Source organism: Martes martes (genome assembly GCF_963455335.1).
Source record: "Martes martes genome assembly, chromosome: 1".
NCBI classification, from domain to species: Eukaryota; Metazoa; Chordata; class Mammalia; order Carnivora; family Mustelidae; genus Martes; species Martes martes.
In genome coordinates this window covers 25,529,811-25,550,867 of record NC_137888.1, presented here as the reverse complement: position 1 = coordinate 25,550,867, position 21,057 = coordinate 25,529,811, and the positions used below count along the sequence as shown (strand labels likewise).

At 37.7% G+C, this 21,057-nt stretch overlaps 2 protein-coding genes across 6 annotated transcripts in view; one reads left to right on the top strand and one right to left on the bottom strand.

Annotated features, from left to right (window-relative positions):
• Positions 1 to 444, top strand: part of CXADR (CXADR cell adhesion molecule) — a 61,620-nt gene extending 61,176 nt beyond the window's left edge. For both annotated transcript variants that reach the window (XM_080829883.1, XM_080829882.1), the window contains exon 8: positions 54 to 444. In XM_080829883.1, coding sequence (XP_080686009.1) covers positions 54 to 95 — 42 coding nt within the window. In that variant the 3' untranslated portion in view covers positions 96 to 444. The remainder of the gene's footprint in view (positions 1 to 53) is intronic.
• On the bottom strand, positions 438 to 20,461 carry BTG3 (BTG anti-proliferation factor 3). Of its 4 annotated transcripts, none has more exons than XM_080829925.1 (5): positions 20,237 to 20,461; positions 15,920 to 16,098; positions 12,128 to 12,265; positions 7,039 to 7,246; positions 438 to 1,235 (listed from the first exon to the last, which is right to left on the bottom strand). In XM_080829925.1, the coding sequence occupies exons 2-5, from the start codon at positions 16,090 to 16,092 to the stop codon at positions 996 to 998; spliced, it is 759 nt and encodes a 252-aa protein (XP_080686051.1). In that variant the 5' UTR covers positions 16,093 to 16,098; positions 20,237 to 20,461; the 3' UTR covers positions 438 to 995. The 4 variants fall into 4 exon arrangements, with proteins under 4 accessions (XP_080686051.1, XP_080686048.1, XP_080686050.1 ...); XM_080829922.1 differs by lacking the exon at positions 20,237 to 20,461 and adding an exon at positions 19,697 to 19,938; XM_080829924.1 differs by lacking the exon at positions 20,237 to 20,461 and adding an exon at positions 19,503 to 19,879.
• Between the last annotated feature and the right edge of the window lie 596 nt (positions 20,462 to 21,057).

Here is a 21,057-nt window from a genome sequence, read left to right as displayed (position 1 = left end):
TTAATTTGGGGGGAAAAATCCAAATTCTTATATCTCTTTCTCTCTTTTTGTAGTTCAAGTATGCTTACAAGACTGATGGCATTACGGTGGTATAAATATGAAGGACTACTGAAGAATCTGAATGAAGTACTGTACTATTTGGCTTTATTTCAGACATCTATTAAAGACTTTCTCATATGTTGGGAAAAAAGCACAAGAATAGAAATGTAAGAACATTTCTGCTTTATGCAGTGGCATTAGGAATGTAAGTCAGATGCCATTATCAAAATTGATACAGGCTAAATTCTTAGAAAAATCCTATCTATAGCAACTTCGATGGCTGAAAGATGTTTTATTGTATTTACATTTTCAATTAGTACTACTAATAAACTATAGATTTTTATATGCACATTTTGATACGGCTGACTTGGGGAAAGTTATGGTTAATAAAAAGTTGATTTTTTTAAAGAAAAGTTTGAATTTTTTTTTCTTTGCTTAATATTCAAACACATTAAAGTGAAGTAATTCCCTTTGCTATTTCTCCCTTTTTTTAATGCACAGAAAAGAAGCACACATTGTCATGCCTCAAACTACTTTTTATTTGCAACTACATGATTTCACGCAATTCTTCTAAACAATGACATAAAATAGATTTCCTGTGTATAAATAACTTACATACTCTCCATAAAGTAAATGCTCAAAGGTGCTAGAACAGATCGTCTGCTGCTACAGTGTTCTCGTATCCAACAGAGTTGATGCACAATATATAAATACTCAAGTCCAATATTAAAAACTCAGGCACTTGACTAACTTTAATAAAGTTTCTCAAACTATATCAATATATCTAAAGTGCATATATATTTTTTAAGAAAGATTATTATCAATAACTTTTCTATAAAAATAAGTTTGATGGTTTGGCCCATCTAACTTTACTACGAGTATGAACTTTTAACTTTTAATGTGGTCAGCCTTATTCTACCTTCTCTCAACACTGACACCAACAGAATCAAAAGCAGCTAGTGAGGTGCTAACATGTGAGGATTAATCCAGTGATTCCGGTCACAATGCATTCCCGGAGGAGGTACCCATGTTACTGGAATTGGGCGATACGGTTTATTCTTTCTTCCCTGATTTGGATAACCAAATGGAATAGGAGGAGGATAGTGATTCTGATGACCATTGCCTCGGTACATTCCTGGCTTTTTTCTGGGCAAAGGGTGCCACAATGGAAGAGGTGGGAACATCAATTCTGAAATCTGCATGAAAGAGAAAAAAGTTATTAATTCAAAGGAAAAATTAGTCACATTATATGTAAAAACAAGGTGAATTTTCAGATTACCATTAAAGAACAACAAAATCACTCAGCCATACCCTTAAGAGTAGATCTAAGTGACATTCCTATGGTCAGATCTAAATATATTAAAAACTTCATATGTAGTAAGTGACCGATTAGTTTTCTGAATGAATGAAAATGAATAAACTCAAAATAACCATAAAAGATCAAAACAGAAATGAATGGAAGCTTGAAAGGACACATGTTTTAGACCAGTAGTTTCCACAGCTGGCTGGTTAATAAGGAGACACCTAAAAGGCTTTTATATATATATAAAAAATATTTATTTTTCTTAAAGATTTTATTTATTTGACAGAGATCACAATTAGCAGAGAGGCAGGAAGAGAGAGAGGAAGAAGCAGGCTCCCCACTAAGTAGAGAGCCCAATGTGGGGCTCGATCCCAGGACCCTGGGATCATGACCCGAGTTGAAGGCAGAGGCTTTAACCCACTGAGCCACCCCGGCGCCCCCTAAAAGGCTTTTAAAACACAGAATATTCATGCCCTAGCCCTGGTGTACTGAACAGTAAGAATAACAAAAATTTTAAAAACAGAGGCCAAGTATTCTGACCACAGTGTGGGTGGTGATTCTGATGTAGCCAATTTGTGTTTGGGAACAACAGTCTTAGATTATTTCCTAAGTCATATGGGACATAAGTTCACATTACTCAAAAAGTTATCAGCAGTTTTGGACCCCCCTTGCTCAGAATGCTATACCATGTGACTATGCATTTCTGAATTCTCTGATTTCTAATCTGCTCCTTTTAGTACAGGTATTTTAAAATTTGTACTTTATATAAAACTGTATTCATATCATAGAAAATACAAAAGGTATATAAAAGTATATATAGTAAAAAGTCCCCTTTATCTGATTACCAGCTACCCAATTACCCTCTGAGAGGCAACTGACACTAATTATTATTTTTTTGTGTGTATACCCTTAGAAATATTTCATGCGTATACTTGGGTGTACATCTATGCACACATTTTAAAAAACATGCACATACAATTTTGTTTACTCCTTTTTGCCCCTGATAAATATATCTTGGAGATATTCATATCAATACATAAGGCCCTTTTTCATTATTCTACAGCCAGATATAATGCAAGGACTATGCCGTAACTAAATTAACTAGTGTCCTACTGATGGAACATTTAGGCTGTTTTCAGTGTTTTACTACTAAAAAACAATGCACAACAAATAAAACAACACTTCAATGAATAACCTTAGTATAGTTAATCCTTGATTATATAAAATAATGAAAAAAATAAGGAAAAATTTAGAGTTCCAACTAATAATTGACCTATACTACAAACAGGTAGCAGAGTGAAATACTTTTCATTTCTTTTTATACTAGGATGCTGAAAAGGTTTTAAAACTGTCAGAAAGAAGGCATGCCTGCCTGGCTCAGTGAGAGGAGTATGTGACTTTTAATCTCGGGGTTTTGAGTTCAAGCCCCACTTTGGGTGTACAGATTACTTAAAAGTAAAAATCTCTATTAAACAACAACAACAACAACAACAACAAACCTATCAGAAGACAAAATTCTGGAGCCTAAAATACCCTTTCCAGTTATTCCTCACACCCCACAATCAGCCACTGTTCTGATTTCTATCATCAGACTGAGTTTTCCCTGTTCGTTAACTTCACATAAATAGAATCATTTAGCATGTGTTCATTTGTATATGGCAAAATTCTTTGCCCAATCGAATGTTTTTGAGGTCTTTCCATAGTGTGTCTATTATTAGTTCATCCTGTCTTATTGCTATTATTCTACTGTGTGAAAACCTCATAATTTTTCTCCCATTTACCTGTTAATGGACATTTTGGTTATTTTCCATTTTATTATTATGAAAAAAGCTGCTATAAACATTCCAATACATGACTTTGGAAATACTTATTTTCATTTATCTTGTTAAATACTTAAGGGTGTCTAATTGTTGGGTAATGGGGTAGGTGCATATGTAATAAGTGCCAGAGTTTTCCAAAGTGGCTGTACCATTTTACATTCCCACCAACAGTTTATGAATCTAGCTACTTCACATCCTTGCCAACAGTCGGTGGTGTCAGACTTTAATTTTAGCCATTCTGGAAGAAGTAGTGTTTCACTATGGTTTTAATTTGCATTTCCCAGATGACAAAAAAGGTTAAGCACCTTTTCATGTGTTTACTGGACACTTATATAACTTCTTTTGTACAGTGTTTATTCACATCTTCTGCCCAGTTATTTTTAATTGGGTTGTTTGTCTTCTATTATTGATTTATAGGAATGATTTATAAAGTATATTCCGGAAACAAGTTCTTTGATGTATGGATTGAGAATATTTTGTTCCAGTCTATGTTTTGCCCATTCATTTTCTTAATGGTTTGTTTTGATGAGCAAAGATTTTAAATTTTGATGAAGTCAAATTTATCAAGTTCTTTTCTTGTGTTTTTTGTATCCCCTGGAAGAAATCTTAGTTCATCTCAAGTAATAAAGCTATCTCTCAATATTTTCTGAAAGTGTCAGAGTTAGCTTTTATGTTTAAGTCTATGACCCATCTCAAATTAAATTTTTTGTGTATGCTGTCAAGTAGCAGTTAGGTTTGTTTCTTTTCCTGTATAGAGTATCCAATTGTTTTAGTACCAGTTCTTGAAGACTTTCCCTATTGAACTGCTTTGAGACTTTTCTTTAAAAAAGAAAAAAAGACTACATATGTAGGTCTGTTTCTGTGCTATTTTGTTCCATTAATATATTTGTGTCTTTAAATCTTTACTACGCTGGGGATGTCTGGGTGGCTCATTTGTTAAGACTGTGCTCTCCAGAGATCTGGGATCGAGCCCTGCATTGGGCTCCTTGCTCAGCAGGAAGCCTGCTTCTCCCTGCTCCCACTCCCCCTGCTTGCCCTCTCTCTGTGTCTCTCTGTCAAATAAATAAATAAAATCTTAAATCTTTACCACACTGTCTTGATAGACATGATAGCTTTATATAAGTATAAGGCCTCTAACTTGATTCTCCTTTTTATAAATTTTAGAATCAATTTGTCACTTTCTAGAAAAACCTTGTTGGGATTTTGATTGATATGTAGTTGAATCTATATATCAATTTGGGGAAAAATGTCAAACTTCACTTTTTTTTTTTTTTAAAGATTTTATTTTATTTGACAGAGAGAGATCACAAGTAGGCAGAGAGGCAGGCAGAGAGAGAGGAAGGGAAGCAGACTCCCCGCTGAACAGAGAGCCCGATGTGGGGCTCGATCTCAGGACCCTGGGATCATGACCTGAGCCGAAGGCAGAGGCTTTAACCCACTGAGCCACCCAGGCGCCTCAAACTTCACTTCTTAATTAGTAATCTCTGGGGGTACCTTTAAAAAACCAGGCTCCTAAGAGACCAAAGATCCCAAGCTAGGAACTTTGTATCCTTACTTTGATAAGCCCCTTTTTAAACCTTTTAGTAATGCTAGGTTCAAGATGAAAACATGGATAGGAAGAAAATATTAAAGTGGGCCACTTGCACTAGCTTTCTACACGATGGCTTTTAACAGCCATGCTTCTCTGTCATAAAAATGTTTTGTTAGTGAATATAATGTCAAGGAAAAATGTTTTATTTTAAAAGCACACAAAAGACATTTCAATTTCCATGCCTTTGTTATAATTTTGTCCTTACAGTTTCTCAACATGGGGGGAAATAAATACAATTTAAAAGGAAAATCTAAAAATTAAAGGTCAATTTACTTGTAAAATATCGGCAGCAATCAATTCAGTTTGAGACTTACTTTCTTGCTTTGTTGAGTTAACAATAAAATTCTGAGATAATATTGGAACATGTGAACGAATTACAGGCAATTTAACAACAGTTAATTTAGAGTATATAATACATCATGCAGAGAGAAAAAAAGCCCAAAATTTATGACAAAAGTCTTTTTTTTTTCTTTTTTTTTTTTTTTTTTTAGATTTTATTTATTTATTTGTCAGAGAGAGAGAGAGAGAGAGAGAGAGTGAGCGAGCATAGGCAGAGGGAGAAGCAGGCTCCCTGCCAAGCAAGGAGCCCAATGTGGGACTCGATCCCAGGACGCTGGGATCATGACCTGAGCCGAAGGCAGCTGCTCAACCAACTGAGCCACCCAGGCGTCCCTTTATGACAAAAGTCTTAAAAATGATCCCTGAAATACAAATATAAAGTTTACTTATCTATGTAGAGAATCTCTTAGGAAGAATACAAAAATAACTGGTAATGAGTACGTCCATGGAAATGTACAGGACAGAACTGGTGATTGGGGAGTGGTGAGGGAGGACTTGGTTACTATTATGCTCTTTTACACTGTTTGAAGTTGTTTACAGCAAGTGCTTGCTATCTTACAATATGCATATATATATACACACATATATTCCTAAAAATGATAATCCTCAGACTAATCTTCCTCATAAGCCTAAAAAGATAATTCAACAAATGAAAAAAAGAGAGAAATGAAAAATCAAGTTATACTGAAAGCATGTTTATTATATAAATGTATGGTGAATATAAAGATTTAGTTTCTCATACTCAAAACTCTCATTTCTAACTCATTAAGGTTTAAATTATTATTATTATTGTTTAAGTTTTTATTTATTTTTTTGACACAGAGAGACATAGCGAGAAAGGGAACTGAAGCCTGGGAAGTAGAAGAGGGAGAAGCAGGCTTCCCGCTGAGCAGGGAGCCCAGTGTGGGCCGATCCCAGGGCCTGGGATCATGACCTGAGTTGAAGGCAGACGCTTAACTGAGCCACCCAGGTGCCCCAAGGTTTAAATTCTTATTATAGCCCAAATCCAACCCTACCTTGAACCCGTTATATTTCAGTATGTCTAATTAAGGCCAAATTAATAAAAAGAGATATATTTTAAAATATACTCAAAATTAGAAAAAAGTACATGCACGGAATAAGGCTCAACTCAAAGATTTCTTTAATTTTTTTGACTTATCTTCTCTGCCAAAGAGTATTATTGTATTAAGAATTTTTAAAAGTATATTAAATATTCTTTGGTATGTGGGGTATAGATAATAAATAAGTGGACAAATTTGTAAGTGCATGCATGGTTGCTATCTAACTCCTCAACTGTTGAAGTAAAGGAGATAATGTTTTAAGTTGAGTGAAAAATTAACTCATATATAATTCAGTGAAGTTTCTTTTTAATCATGGAGAAAAGAAAGTTAACCCCAATGGTATGAATTAGAAGTGTTGAAGACTACAAAAACTGAATACCTACCTTTTTTTTTAAGCAAATCTTTTTTTTTTTTTTTTTTTTAAGATTTTATTAATTTGACAGAGCCCACAAGTAGGCAGAGGCAGGCCTCTGCTAAGCTAAGCAGAGAGCCCGATGCGGGACTTGATCCCAGGACCCTGAAATCAAGACCTGAGCCACCCAGGTGCCCCTCAATACCTACTTTTTAATATAATAAAGATTTAAAAATATCAGGAATGTTTCATCACTGTGACTTTTTCTAGTCTTTCCCACACTTTTAAAAATATATTTATTATAAATAAATAAAATGTATTTATCCTACTTAACTGAGTAATAAAAGCAGACCCTTGATAAAGTGACTCAGGATGCCCATTTACATGTCAAAAGAACAGCTTCCTTTTATGTGGAAAAGAATTGGCATTCAAAATCTCAAATCAGAAATCCTGGGCAACATGAGCAGGACTACCCTAGGATGACCTGGCAAGCCCTGCTCACAACCTTTAATAGAAAGCCATTCCATGGTTACCTGGTACACAGGGCTTGGGGTCGCAGTCATGGAACTGGGTTTCACTTCTACTTCCTTACTCGTTTCTTCATCTGAAGAAGAGGATCCTGAATGATAATCAGAGGTAACCTTATCAAGGGCCCTGGTAACTTTCTTGGAGATTTCATCCTTGTTCTCATCCTCATTTTCAAAGCTGGCAACAATGAATGCATTGTTTTTCTCTCCATACCTAAGGATTAAAAAAACAAACAAACTCATAAACCTTTAAGTACCATCAACAAAAGCAAGAAATTGTCCATAAAAAGAAACAGGCTTGGACATGCCATTGGTCCAAAGCAAAGAAGGAACCCTCCAGAACATAACCCGACATACATAGTATCTTAACCCAATTCCATGCCAATAGGCAGACCACGACTTTCTACCCCGGCCTTATTTAAGTACAAATAAAAATGATTCCATTCTCTTTCCCAATTTTCTTTCCTACTTTCCTATTTTAACAAGAATAGTTGTTTAAAACACCAAAGAGAAATTCACTGTTTACATTTTTGTATGTATCATTAAACTGGTTGTACAGTAAAAATTTCTCATGTGTTTTTAACTAACCACTGTAATGTAGATGCTAGTAATTCAAGTCATAAATCAACGAGTCATTTCCTTTGACCTCCATGATTAAATAAAAAAGGGACCTGGTTTGCCTGTATCCACACTGACAAAAATGAGAACTGAGGCAACTGAAAAACAAGTGTTGAAAACAAAGGGGTTTTACTTGAATTATATTGCTTCATGGAGATTCCTAGGAAAACTGCTTACTTCTCATCTTAATTTTTGTTTTTAAAAAGTAAAATGAGCTTTTTAATCCTGCCAAAATACTTTTAGAGACTTGAGCTAGAAAAATAATTGTTAGAATATGTAACTTTGGCTGTTGGCTACTAAAAGAAAAAGGAAAATAAATTATGCAATGAGGGAAGATAGCATAATGAATAGTAAAACCAGTAGTACTTTTTCTTCCTCTGAGAGAGAGAAAGAGAGAGAGCATGCAAGCACGTGTGCAAAAGAGCACATGGGCAAATGGGGAAGGTGGGTAGGGGAGGCGGGGGAGAGGAAGAGAGAGAATCTTAAATAGGCTATATGCTCAGCTTACAGCCCAGCGCAGGCTTGACCTCATGCCGCATAGATCACGACCTGAGCTGAAATCAAGAGTTGGACACTTAACCAACTGAGCCACTCAGGTGCCCCATAAAACTAGTTTTCATTTGGAGAATAGAAGAAACCCACAAATCTATTTGGATAGACTGCACAACATAAACACCATGAAACAATTTCTAGTTAGGACAAAAGAAATGAATTGTTAACTAGTTCTTACACAATATGTAATTAAAGTTAGACAACATGATTTTAAGCTTAAAAAAAAACCAAAAACCACCTTAACAGAAAAGCAGAGTTAATAATAACTATGTCAATTAATTTCATTTTGAAGTAAGTCTTGTCTCAAATTATTTCTGAATCAGGTATGTATAATAAAGTAAAAGGCCAAACTGTAATAAAGCCTTTGAAAGTTTTATGGAAATCATGTAGCCTCACAGGTGAGTTCTACTTCTTTATATAGTTGTGCTGTCTTCCACTCTCACACAGGCTGAATGGGGCCATAAATGCTACCTAAATATGGGACATAACTCCCTTTTCTATTCTTTTTCAGTTTATCTCATAAAAGGAATTGCTATAGACGGTAGAAAGAACACTGAACATCTTTCTGGTTCTGGCTCTCCCACTAACTAGCTCCGTGACAAGGGGCAAGTCATTGAATGTCTCTAGGCCACGGTTTCCTATCTGCTAGGCAAGAAAGCTGGAACTGGCTGGATATTGGTTTGTCTTCAGCTAGCGATTCTTCCTAGTATAAGATGACTGAGCAGTTAGGAAAGTTCTTCACAACACAGAACTCCTGTACTATAATTTCAAGTTTACTTAGCACAGAGTTTTAGCAATGGAAACATACCACTTCATCCTGCCCTCGGTTTAAAGACTCAACAAATTTCAATACAAAGGTTAATTCACATGTTAATAAAGTCAGCAATATTAACAATGGGTTTAGGCCTACCTTCAGTTTTGCCCATTAACAGAGTAAAAATTCAAGTAAAACAGAAAGGTAGGCAATTTGAGAAAAACCCCTACCTTTGTAGAACAGAAACCTACATCAAGGACAGACATCTAATGATTGAAGGTCAAGCTTTATTAACTCAGATTTCTTTGACATGCAAGTTCAATTAGGTTCTCCATCTTTCCCTTTCTAGTATTTTGGTATGAATATTCTTTTCATGGTAAATGAAGTGGCTTACTGTATTACTGTAACATTAGCGTGTGCAGTTAATGTCAGAATTAGTAATGGACAACTTTTAAACTGCATTTTTCAACTACACACTGCTAAAACATTAAGTCCAATTTAGTTAATTTGAAACTAAATCAATAGTATCTAATGCTCTATATCAGGAAAAGAATTCTAGAAATTCCAAAAAAAAAGGTATACAATATGTTGGACAGATAAGAAAGCTGAGACCCTATCTCAGGCATTCTCTTTATGGGAAGAATGTATTATCTATTCTGTATCTCCTCACATAGTTCACTAAATGATAACCTTTCAAACTACGTAACACTCTTTGTACACTTCAAATATTTTATCCTGATGGAATAACTCAATCATACTATGAAGAATGTTCCCTTGAGTGCATTTCAATTTTTTTATAAGCTTAGTCTCTAGTGTACCAGTAAGTTATTATTAATGACTCTCAGATATTTGTTCAATTATGTAACTGCTATATCAGCTTTATTTTAATTTTCAGAATATTTATCTTTACAGTTTTGGTCCCAAAGCACTAATCAATACTGCAATCTCCTTTGTTAACTTACAACAATTACCTCTACTCAACTGCTAGCATGCGGTCTATTATCACAGAATGAGTACCCCACATTCTGAAGGTGATTTCTCTGAGCTGTGAAAATTATCACATCACAGCCAATTTTCACCAAAATTTTAATTTTATGTAAAAATTATTAAAAGGTACTGAATGCAAAGATTTTCATATATCAATATGATGAAAGCACAATAATTTTTCATTATCTGGAATCATTAAAGTAATGAAGCATCCACCTAAGTAGAATGTCTATTTAACTAAAGTTTCTATCTTCAAGTGCCAAGATTTAATTAAAGCCATTTCAAATAAATATGTCCAAAATGTTTATAAAATTACCCAACTTCTTAAGCATCTTTGAATATAGAAACAATTCATAATGATTTAAGATCGTCATATTAAATACTCACTATTTGACTGGCTATAACACATTTTGCCAACTCTTTAGCTTTTTTGCTCCTGCCTCCACATAAGACTTTTGATATTCTTTTTTTTTTTTTTTTAAAGATTTTATTTATTTATTTGACAGAGACATAGAGAGAGAGCACAAGTAGGCAGAGAGGCGGGCAGAAGGACAGAGAGAAGGAGGCTCTCCCCTGAGCAGAGAGCCTGATGCGGGGCTCAATCCCAGGACTCTAGGATCATGACCTGAGCTGAAGGTAGGCACTTAACTGATGAGCCACCCAACCGCCCCACTACATAATATTCTTTCGGTAGCTTTATAACTACACGAAAAATCCCCTTTCAAACACTACTTGTAATTTTTTATGGCTGAAAAACTACATAACTAACTTAAAGAACTGTGTGTTAAATAATAGTGAGTCAGGATCTAAGTGCAGGCCTAATAAAAAAGTAAGCAATTCAATATAGTAACTTTGTGAAAGCTATTGCTTATATACTGAGGTCTTCAGTAGGTGTTCAGTGGCTAAAGTCTGTGAAGTGTGACCTTAGTCCTAAATTAGTCCCAGAATCTAAAAATGTTTGACGTTCTTGGACCAAAATTGAGATGGTCTTGCTCTTCTTTTTTCTGAGAAATAAGTGCTGACTAATCTAGCACCTCAGTTTCCCAAAGCAAGAATCTTACACAAACAGCTTATACCAAGAAGCTCCAAGGTGATCCGGAATAATTCAGTGGTAGAATTACTATGCATTTTTGTCATGACATATCACCTCTACTTTTATTGTTGGAGATCAGGTCAAAGGCTATGACCACCTTTGAAATATAAAAGGACTGCATCAAAAAGCACCTCTACTGTATTCAACAGGTGAAATGTACTTAAAATCCGAAAAGAAATACCCTAAAGTAACAGCTGTAGGAAATCACTTGCAGGGGATTCCTTTCATCTATTATTCATCCTATTCTTCCTGCTTGAAAACATCTTTCCCACCTTGTCATCTAATCAACTGCATCCTTCCCCATCCAGCTCTAGCATCACCCCACTTGGTAGTCTTTTCTAATTCCCAGCAGAAGCAGTAACTTTCTCCTTTGTGCCACCAACCACTGCATTTTGTACATATTTCTATCACAGCATAAATCACCCTGCTGTAATCTTATTCTTTCTTCTCCCTTATTATACTTTGGACACCTGACAGCAAAATGTCCTTTCATTTTTTAAAACCCCACAACTAAGAATGCCTGTACCACAATGAATGTTTTTTAGAATGAATGGAATTCAATTAGATATCATACCTAACACTCCCCTTTTACAATTCTGCTCATTAGGAGATGAGAAATAATCTCCATTATAAAAACAAGACCATGAAAATACTTGGTCACTTAAAAATCAAAAAAGGGGAGGGAGGCAAGAATAGAAACAAACAGAAACCAAGCAAAAGTTGTTATTATCCATTACTGTTTAGGCTTAACTTCTTTCCCAACTTGAAGAGGAGAAGACAAGTGTACCACCGAGAGACAACAATTGACCTACAGAAGTCTAGGTATCTAAATTCTGCTTCTTGGTCTATAAAAAGCTTCTTGGCAGAGCCCTAGAAAAACGCTACCCAATTAAGTTTTTAAGTTTCTTTAGCTGTAAAAAAGGAATGTAACCAGTCTTTCACCTTCAGATTACAAAATTCACAACTACGAAAGCCGAAACAACAGATTCTGGCCACAAAGACACACAAGCAGGCAGTAACTGAGAGAACTTCATAAAATCAGTTCCAGCATGGTAATCAGTTCAGATTACTTGGCACACTCAAGAACTCACCGACAGCACACCTCACATGGATCCACCCACAGAGTGAGTTCCTTTGGTAAGCCTAGATCACTGTACAAGATGCAGCTGTTCTCACAGGCTTTCAGGACATCAGGATCAACTCTCTGAAACTTATTGACACGAATGCATCTGCAACAAAGTAGAGTAATTTTAACAGCTTTAATTGAATCTTAATCATAAACCATGTTATATTATTAGTATTGCCAATGTGAATTTAAAACAAATAAACCCTGATGGAGAACCCAGGGGCATATCTATCCTAAATAGATAATAAATGTGAACTGAAGGCAGAGAGGCAGCATCATCAGTAAGACTACTCAGCCTGGTGAAAGAGAGGGCATTCATCCAAGCCCAGGGAAATCATAAGAACTGGCTTTGCATCATTTTAGCCAGAAACTACTCAATCTCACATGTATATTAGCAGACCAATGAGCATTAAAGCTGCATGAAATTACCCAGAGCTCTAAAGGTAGAATTATTAATAGGCCAAGTTACTATAACAAAATCTAACTAACAAAAGACCTTTAAACAATGTTTGAAATATTTTGAAATTCTTGTGATGTTTTGGCCATTTCCTTGCTTATAAATCCCAGATCGTGTTAAGAAAGGTGTCCTTATCCTCACTTATAATTGTTCTATAAATATAGAATCAGTCCAAGATACAGAACCATTCATATCACATAGCTATATTAAAATATAATCCAAAGTGTTACTGGCTTATTTGTTACCAAAGGGTTTTTTTAATTAAAAAAAAAAAAAGTCGTTAAAATAACTGGGAAAAAATAAAATACCTAAAACCAATAGAGCCTCTGTTCCATTTTTTAAACCTAAGAAATACCACATCTACCTAATGGAATGCTCAAAGATAGCTCCCAGGATGAATGCAAAAGTATATGTTAAAGCAGGCATTTTGCCTACGTACAAAAATGGTGGCTACAATAGAAGTATTTACTGCTTCTACAGTTATGAAATCAATCAAGAGAACCCAGATTTTTGTACTAATCCTACTACTTATTTATTGGATGAGTTTAGATTAAGTAGTTTCACCCTCTCCTCAGATGCAAAGCTCTCAAATATGGAAAAAACAAGTTTATTGACAAATAGTAATTATACCATTAAATACAATGACATCAATAGAACATGCTGTTTAAAATTTTTTTTTAATTTTATCATTGATTTCGATTTTCATTTAGAATAGTGAAAAAGTTCTCAGTAAGTAACAGCTAATACATATTTCTAAATAGTAATAACTCTTTCTGAAGGTTTACTATACAATGGACAGTTTCTTACGTGCTTTACATGTATTAACTTTTTATTTTAACAATTATCCTATAATTTACATATCACTTTCCCATTGTAAGAAAGTAAGGAAGCAGAGTTGCCTAACTTCACAACTATAAAGTGGTGAATATCTGGACCACCAGACTCCAAAGTCTATTTCATTAAATATCCTATTTTGTCTGTGCTAATCTTATCATGACCACTAACAAGTAAGCAATTCAGAGTAAAAAAATTATTTTACAGCATGTAAGATGCCATTTGTCCCATTCTTTAAGATGGTCTATGTTTACAAATTCTAGTGTTGTGTAGGTTGATTCAAAAGTCCCATATGCCCCAGGATCAAAAGTAGTTATAGGTAATGAGATAGATTTTAGAAGTACATGTTTTTGTTACCTAAAATAAGGGTGATGTAGTCTCAAAGCTTAAAAAATATGTATGTAAATAAAGATGCTTAGAGACTCTGCTTCATTTGCATATCTTACATATTTTTGTGCTGTTTTTTAACTCTATATACAGTGACTACTTATCCATTAAGCAGTCTTCAAAAACCGGATTTTAAAAGCTGCATAAAAATAGTCTATCATTTACTTAATGTTGACAGTTCTTTCCAATTTTTTGCAATTATAAAGTGTAAGAAACATCCATATTCATACATATTTATCTGCATTTCTGATTATACTTCTAGAATAGATTTTTAGAAACTTACTGTTCAAAGAGTAGGAATATTTTTACAGATCTTGATAAAATTGCCAAATTGCCCTTATTTGTAGATATTGTGAAGAAACAATTTTAATTTATGAACACTTTAGAAGAAAAAGAACACTTCCAACTTACTCTGGATTCAAGAGTCTCACTCTGGCTAATCCTATATTCTATTCACTTTTATAACAGTAACAACCCACCATTAAGTCTAATAGTTTTCTACTTCAAAGACAGCTTCAAAATGACTCAATAATGATATTTCTGATCATATGCCAATTTAATCATGTTTAGCTAATTTTTTCCCTCAAGTTTTTAGAATTAATGGAAATGAAACTGTACACTGTCTGACCTTTAAGCATTTACTTGACAGTGTCTTCTTTTCTCAGTAATAGTAAAAAGTTGGTTTGGCACTTCCAGAAGCCTTTGTCCAATGTCAATTACATCAGTGTAAAAAGCCTCAATAGCTCTAACTTACCAAAGCTGTTCACTCTATCAAAAATAAAAATGTGCAGGAAAAAAATTAAGAGAATCAACTAAAAAGATAAAAAAATAACTTGAGTCTGCTTTAAATGGAACATCCACATTACTACTTTAATTCATCACATTTTCCAATCTACTAGGAAACCTCCTTGGATAAAAATGAAGAGAAAAATACATCAATAACTTTAACTTTTGTTTTCAATAGAAAACATGCTCACCTGTGGCTTTTAACATATGAGAACTAAACACCTATTTTCACTTCCTTTGTAGACTCCCTGAATAATCTTGCACTTGTAAGAGCTAAGTGACTGAAAGGAAGTCCTTTTTACATCAAAGCACAGAAATGCTGATTGAGAAGGAAACTATGGGGGCAACAATATGCATAAATAAAATAATTTCTTTAGTTACAACTGTTTTACTTTCATTTTTTTGGGTGGCCACCTCCACAAATGGGGCAAGGTTTGACAGCTGAGTTATTTAGCAGAACCCAGGCTCTCAACACAGTGATCACATAAATACTAGGGAATGAGCATGCCAGAACATGTTTTGCAGGAGCCTGCTCTTCTTTACTCTAAGCTATAAATGTAACTTATAAACCAGAGTACAAAAAAAAAAAAGACAGCTGCCAGTGAGAGTTACCCTCTCAGAGACAGGGCAGTGGTCAAACTGTGGTGTGCAGAAGCCCGTAAGAATTTAGGGTCAGTTAGTTAGACCTGAGCTCAAATCGCAGAGCTAATATTTACCACTTGTAGGTTGTAATAAGTTACCTTCATCAAGAAAAGTTACAGTGGCTTCTACCATAAAGAATTATTTATAATATAAATGAAATTATTTCTGTGTCAACAATGCATTAGGTTTCTAATATTCTTATTCTTAGTTCTCGTTTGCCATAAAATTTACTTTTTCCAAAAACAGATAACATGTAATCTATTTGTAAAAACAGAGACTCATTTCTTTCAACTCTTGCCATGCCCATTTATGGGTAAGTTTTAGGGGTCCTCTAGAATTGTGAAAACCCTCAAGTACCTGTGATACATAAAGAAATGCATTCAGTCAGAAGCCAAACTACAACCACAGGACTAACTCCTACAGGCTGACAATATTGTGATCCCAAGTCTAGGTAGTGGGGCCCCATCAACAAATGTTTCTATTTTAAAATGCGTAAGGAAAGAAAATACCAAAGACACCCCAGAGTTCTGTATTTTGTAGTTAAACTGTGAAAGAAATGGACTGGACACCCTTCAGTCCTCTGGCCTTGCACTCATTTTCAGGAGCTATCAGCCTCTTAGTCCAATCCAACTGTCCAATCTAATCCTTTACCTGTAGGCCTGTCCTTTTGATGGTTTTTCTGGATACCAGTGATTTTTATATTTTTCTTGAAGTATAAGAGTCAATTTCTCAGCAAACCGCTCAACTGCCTCTTTTTTCAACTTGTCATGTTTTCGAACTAGCCTTGTAAAAAAGAAGACAACAGCAGCAATTTCGTTCTTCATCTTTCCCTGCAAAGAAAAACACTTTTTCTTAAAAAACCAAAACACAAAAACTGGAAGATAAAGCTCTGCAAAATATCCCTTCTTCATAGCTCCCTTCTTTCAATTTTATCTTGTGTTTTATTGGCTCGTATCTGGAAAAAGGAACAAATAATCACTAATTTAGGCCATAAAGACCTTATTATAATACTATCTAAGAACCTTATCGCTTAGCTTTGTGAAGAAGTTCAGTAAAGAGGGCACACCAAAATGCTCCTGTTGGCTAAAATAAAATCAGAGATATCACTCAAAGAGAAGCACTACAATGATACCATTATATACTTTTTCTACTTTTTTTTTAAAGATTTTATTTATTTATTTGACAGACAGAGATCACAAGTAGGCAGAGAGGCAGGCAGAGAGAGAGGAAGGGAAGCAAGCTTCCTGCCGAGCAGAGAGCCCGATGCAGGGCTCGATCCCAGGACCCTGGGATCATGACCTGAGCCGAAGGCAGAGGCTTTAACCCACTGAGCCACCCAGGTGCCCCTATATACTTTTTCTAAATATGACAATGTTTAGCTACAATAATTTAAGTTTAAAATTTTGTGAAATAATTTGAATTTTAAAACACAATATTGTATAGCTATTATAGAAAACAATGGTAATTCCCAAAAAAAAGTTTGAGTTACTAAAAGACCAATCAATTCTACACTCATAGCCACATACCCAAAAGAAATGAAAACATATTTCTACACAAAAACATGTACACAAGTGTCCATAGCATTATTCATAACAGCCAAAAAGTAGAAGAAATTCAATATACAACTGATGGACACTGACATTTGTCAACTGATGGACAGATAAATGTGGTATATACATGCAATGGAGTATTCTTCAGCAACAAAGAGGAATGATGTACTGATACATGCGACAACAGAGGTGAACCTTGACCGCACCGTGTTAAGGGAAAGAAACCAGTTACAAAAGACCAAATACTATATGATTCCATTTATATGAGTTTTCCAGAACAGGCAAAAACAGAAAGTAGGTTAGTGGCCTAGGGGCAGAAATTATGGGGGGAAAGGAAAGACATCAATGAACACAGGGTTTCTTTTTAGGGTGAGGAAAATACCCTAAAATTAACTGTGGTGATGGCTACGCAACTTTGTGAATATACTAAAACTAATGAACTGTAGATTTTAAATGTGTAAATTGAATGCTATGTGAATCCTATTTGAATAAGAAAGCTGTTACACATAAAGAAAAAAAAATGCAGCACTGAGTTTCTTCTATAAACATTCTTTCAAGAACTTAGATATATTTACCTAGAAGATATGCCCCAAAACAGTGCCTCTATCAAAACATTTAAGAGTAGAAATTCAGGGTCATCCACAGAAAAATCAAACCAAAAGAAATAATCAGAGATATAGCTGCATCGTGGAACTGCCTCAAGACTCTTTAAATGGCAGATCTGACTTACCATTGATTAATCCATAAAGGCAAAAACCTTATCCTGGGATTGTTTCGATGTATATTGTGTCTTTACGTGATGAGCTCATTCATTTGGCTGCTTTAAGTAACTTGGAGTTATTCAGATGCTACATTTACTAAGCAATATCATCCTTTCCAGAGCCAATTATCAAAGACATACAGCTTCTGCTATGTTTAGTATAAAAACCAACTAATCTAACTGATAGTTGTTTTCTCACACATTTGTTTTCTCAAACCTCTTAAAGTCTCTTCTAATGATTCCTTAACTCCTTGTGCAAATTCAAACAAGGGATCTCACTGTGAAATAAATTCTACAGTCATCTGAGAGGTGTGCTGGCAGCCATACCCACTCTGATCTCCAATGGGAAGACACCCAAACCTTCCTCCTGGAACCCTAGAATGCCAAATCCACCTTCTCTGGCCAGCTACCAGACAAGAGGAACTGGGTTGCATATAAGAGTTGCAGAGGTACATACAACCCCAGTCTTCCACAACTGCTATGAGGCATCCTCCTAAGAAAAATGTTGAGCCATTTCCACTTTATAAAGCCATATTTATATCCTACCCCGTTATAATGGAAAAGAAAGCCCACTGCAATTTAATAAACGGTATGGGATCAAAGTTGCTTGCTGATGGAACTACATTAGCTTCCATCTCACCAAAGAAAACAAGGAACCGCACTAAAGAAAAGTACTGAATCCTTAACTGTATCATTCTCCTCATTCATTTGTCTACGGTGCTCTACATATCTGAGTTTAGGGTTTTGTTTTCCTTTTTGTTTTGTTCTGTTTCATATCAAAAAATAAAAGGAAGGAAAGAACCACTTAGTGGTTTCTATTGCTTGTAACACAAGATGAGTCATATGGAATTACTTTTTTTTTTTTTTCCGGTTTGAAGGAATGATGCCTGGAATAGCAGAAAAATTAACCCACTCCCACCAGTTAGAATTCTGAGAGTATCGAAAGGTAAAAGGAGGAGTTATAAAGTCTGAGAGGGAGAAACTAGAAGGGAGCTGGGCCAATAAGACCTCAGGCGTCTTGAGTAAGTAGCCACAATTCCTCCACCCACACTCGGAGCGAAAAGCTCCCATTTTAAATATCGCACGGTGACGTCATCCTGGGACGTAGTCACCGCGGCGGCGGCTCCTCAAGTTCTACTTTGTTCCACAGGCTCCTCTGCTCACAGCGGCGTGCGTAAAACCCAAAGGAAAACCAAGCCCAACCTTCCAGGAGTTCATAACTTTGTACTTTTCCCTGTGTTGTAACGAAAGGCTAATCGCAACCGTTTCTAGACACAAATATTTCCGATAGACGTTCCCAAGGTTGAGGAAGCGGGGATCCTGGCAGTGAGGCTGAGGAGCCCCTGACCAGCCTCACTGGCGTTACAAAGCGGGCTCTCCGGACGCTGAGGAGACGGGATTTCCCACGGGGCCGAGACTTGGACTTTGTAAGCCATCAAAACCTGCTGCTAAGCACTCACGCTTGGGTTCTAAGAGTGCTAGGTGAGTAGGCATCAAACATCTCCACCCACTCTGGAAAGAACGGCCTGCAAGCGCGTCCAACTTCTGCAATCGCGGTTTTCCCCCAGTTAAGGGGGAAGGGCCGTGGAGCCCCATTCCCCTCCTCCCCCCAAACAGCCTCCCTCGCAGGGTGCGCCTTCCCGTTCGCCCGCCGGTCCGCTGCCACCGGGCCGGTTCCAGTCTCCGGGTGGTCCCGGGTTCCAAGACGGGGGTCCCCTCGGGCGTGACACCCCCCCACTCCGGACAGCAAGCCGGGTCCCCAGCTCCAGAAAACACACCGACGCGGAAGGCGGGTGGGTAGGCGCAAGGCTGTCGCCCACCGCGAGCGGAGGGTAACGCGCGGTGGAAACGTGGCAGGAGCCTTGAGGCGGCGTCTTCTCCGTCCCCAACCCACCGAAGTCCCGCGGAAACCCTCTCAGGTCACCTCTCTCGGTCCATAATCCTTCCTTCTCGCCGGGCCGGGGCCGATGCAACCCGGTTGGATCCCACACTCCTCCCCCTTCCCCGGCGCGCCGCCTGCCGCGAGCTTTCGACGTGGCCTCAGGGGCGCCGGGACCACCCTCCTCCCGGTGCCCTCAGTTCCACCATGTCCGCCTCCCCCCGGCCCGGTCTCCTCACCGCCGCCGCCGCCCTGGGGCCGCAGATTTGGCGGTCCCGACCGTCTCCGGGCCGGGAACCGAGGGCGCCGCCTCAGCGGGCCGGCGCTCGGCGAAAGCGAGCGCAGCGAGCCTAGTTCGGAGCGTGTGGCTCCCGCGTCGTCGGGCGACGGAGCGCGCGCTGAGAGGGCGGGCAGGCAGGAGAACGCGCGCGCGCGCGCGCGCGCGCGAACGAGCACAGCCCTGAGGAGACGCGCGGGGGGCTCGCGGCCCGGAAGAGAGGAGGGGCGATGACCCGGGAAAGGGTTGGCGCCGCGCGGGACAGGCTGGCGCGCCTTGGGGGGTGGGAGAGGAGGAGCCGGAGGGGCGGAGCCTCGCCGAGAGCCCGCCCCTGAGACCGGGGCTGAACGGCGCGTAGACCCTTCCAGTCCGACGGCTAGGCCCACAGAACCTCGGCCTACACCCTCTGTCGAGATCCACGTGGGAGGCCGAGCTGACCCACGCCAGCCTCCCGCCCTACGTGCTGCATCGCCATCGGGGCCGTGCTTGGGCCTCCTCTTACCCTCTGGTCTCTCCTTGCCAACCTCTAGACCTAGCTCTGCTCCGGCTGTTGAGAGATGGGGTGGCGACCCGTATCAGATGGAAGGAAGACTTTGCATTTGTGGACTGATCCTCGTGTGGTAATCTGAGGCACGTCCACTGTGTAGCTGCTCTGTGATATTTCAGGTTGTTTTTTAGAACTCCTAGTTGGGCTGTACCCTGGCCAGGCCGGAAGCTCCCTCAGAACAGGGGCTGCTTCCTGTTAACCGGTGTTCCAGCCTGGCACTGAGTACAGTGTCTTGCACAAAGGAGGAGCTCCAGGGATGTTGGCTGAATGAATGAAACTTTGAGAGTCCAAGCTTTCTGTTACTGAGATGTTTCTACTCCAGAGCTTCCGTCATACAAAGCTTAATCTTTGGGCAAATACAGATGTGGAAAGGTACATTTCTAACATTCTGAAAAAAAAGGAGCATCTTTCCAACCTTTTTAATTGGCACCATGTTAAGGTTTTGTGAAAGCACTTTAATACCTCAGACCAGGAAAATTCAAGACCTTTCTTTTAAAAATTATTTGTGAAAAGATAGCCAGTTTTCACTCTTTCCAGCTAAAACATGTAAATTTCTCAAGCACTGATCGTTCAAGTTGTAGATTGACCAGATTCTTCACTGCCCTTTAGGCCTAGGAGCATGTTTTCAACCCTGTTCTTTGCATATTTTAATTTTTTAAAATTACGGTATTATTTTTATTACTGATACTGGTGATTATAGCTTATTTACAATTCAAAGCAATTTTTAAAGCATTAATAAACAGGCAATTCCAAAAGCAATACAATAAGTTTTATTT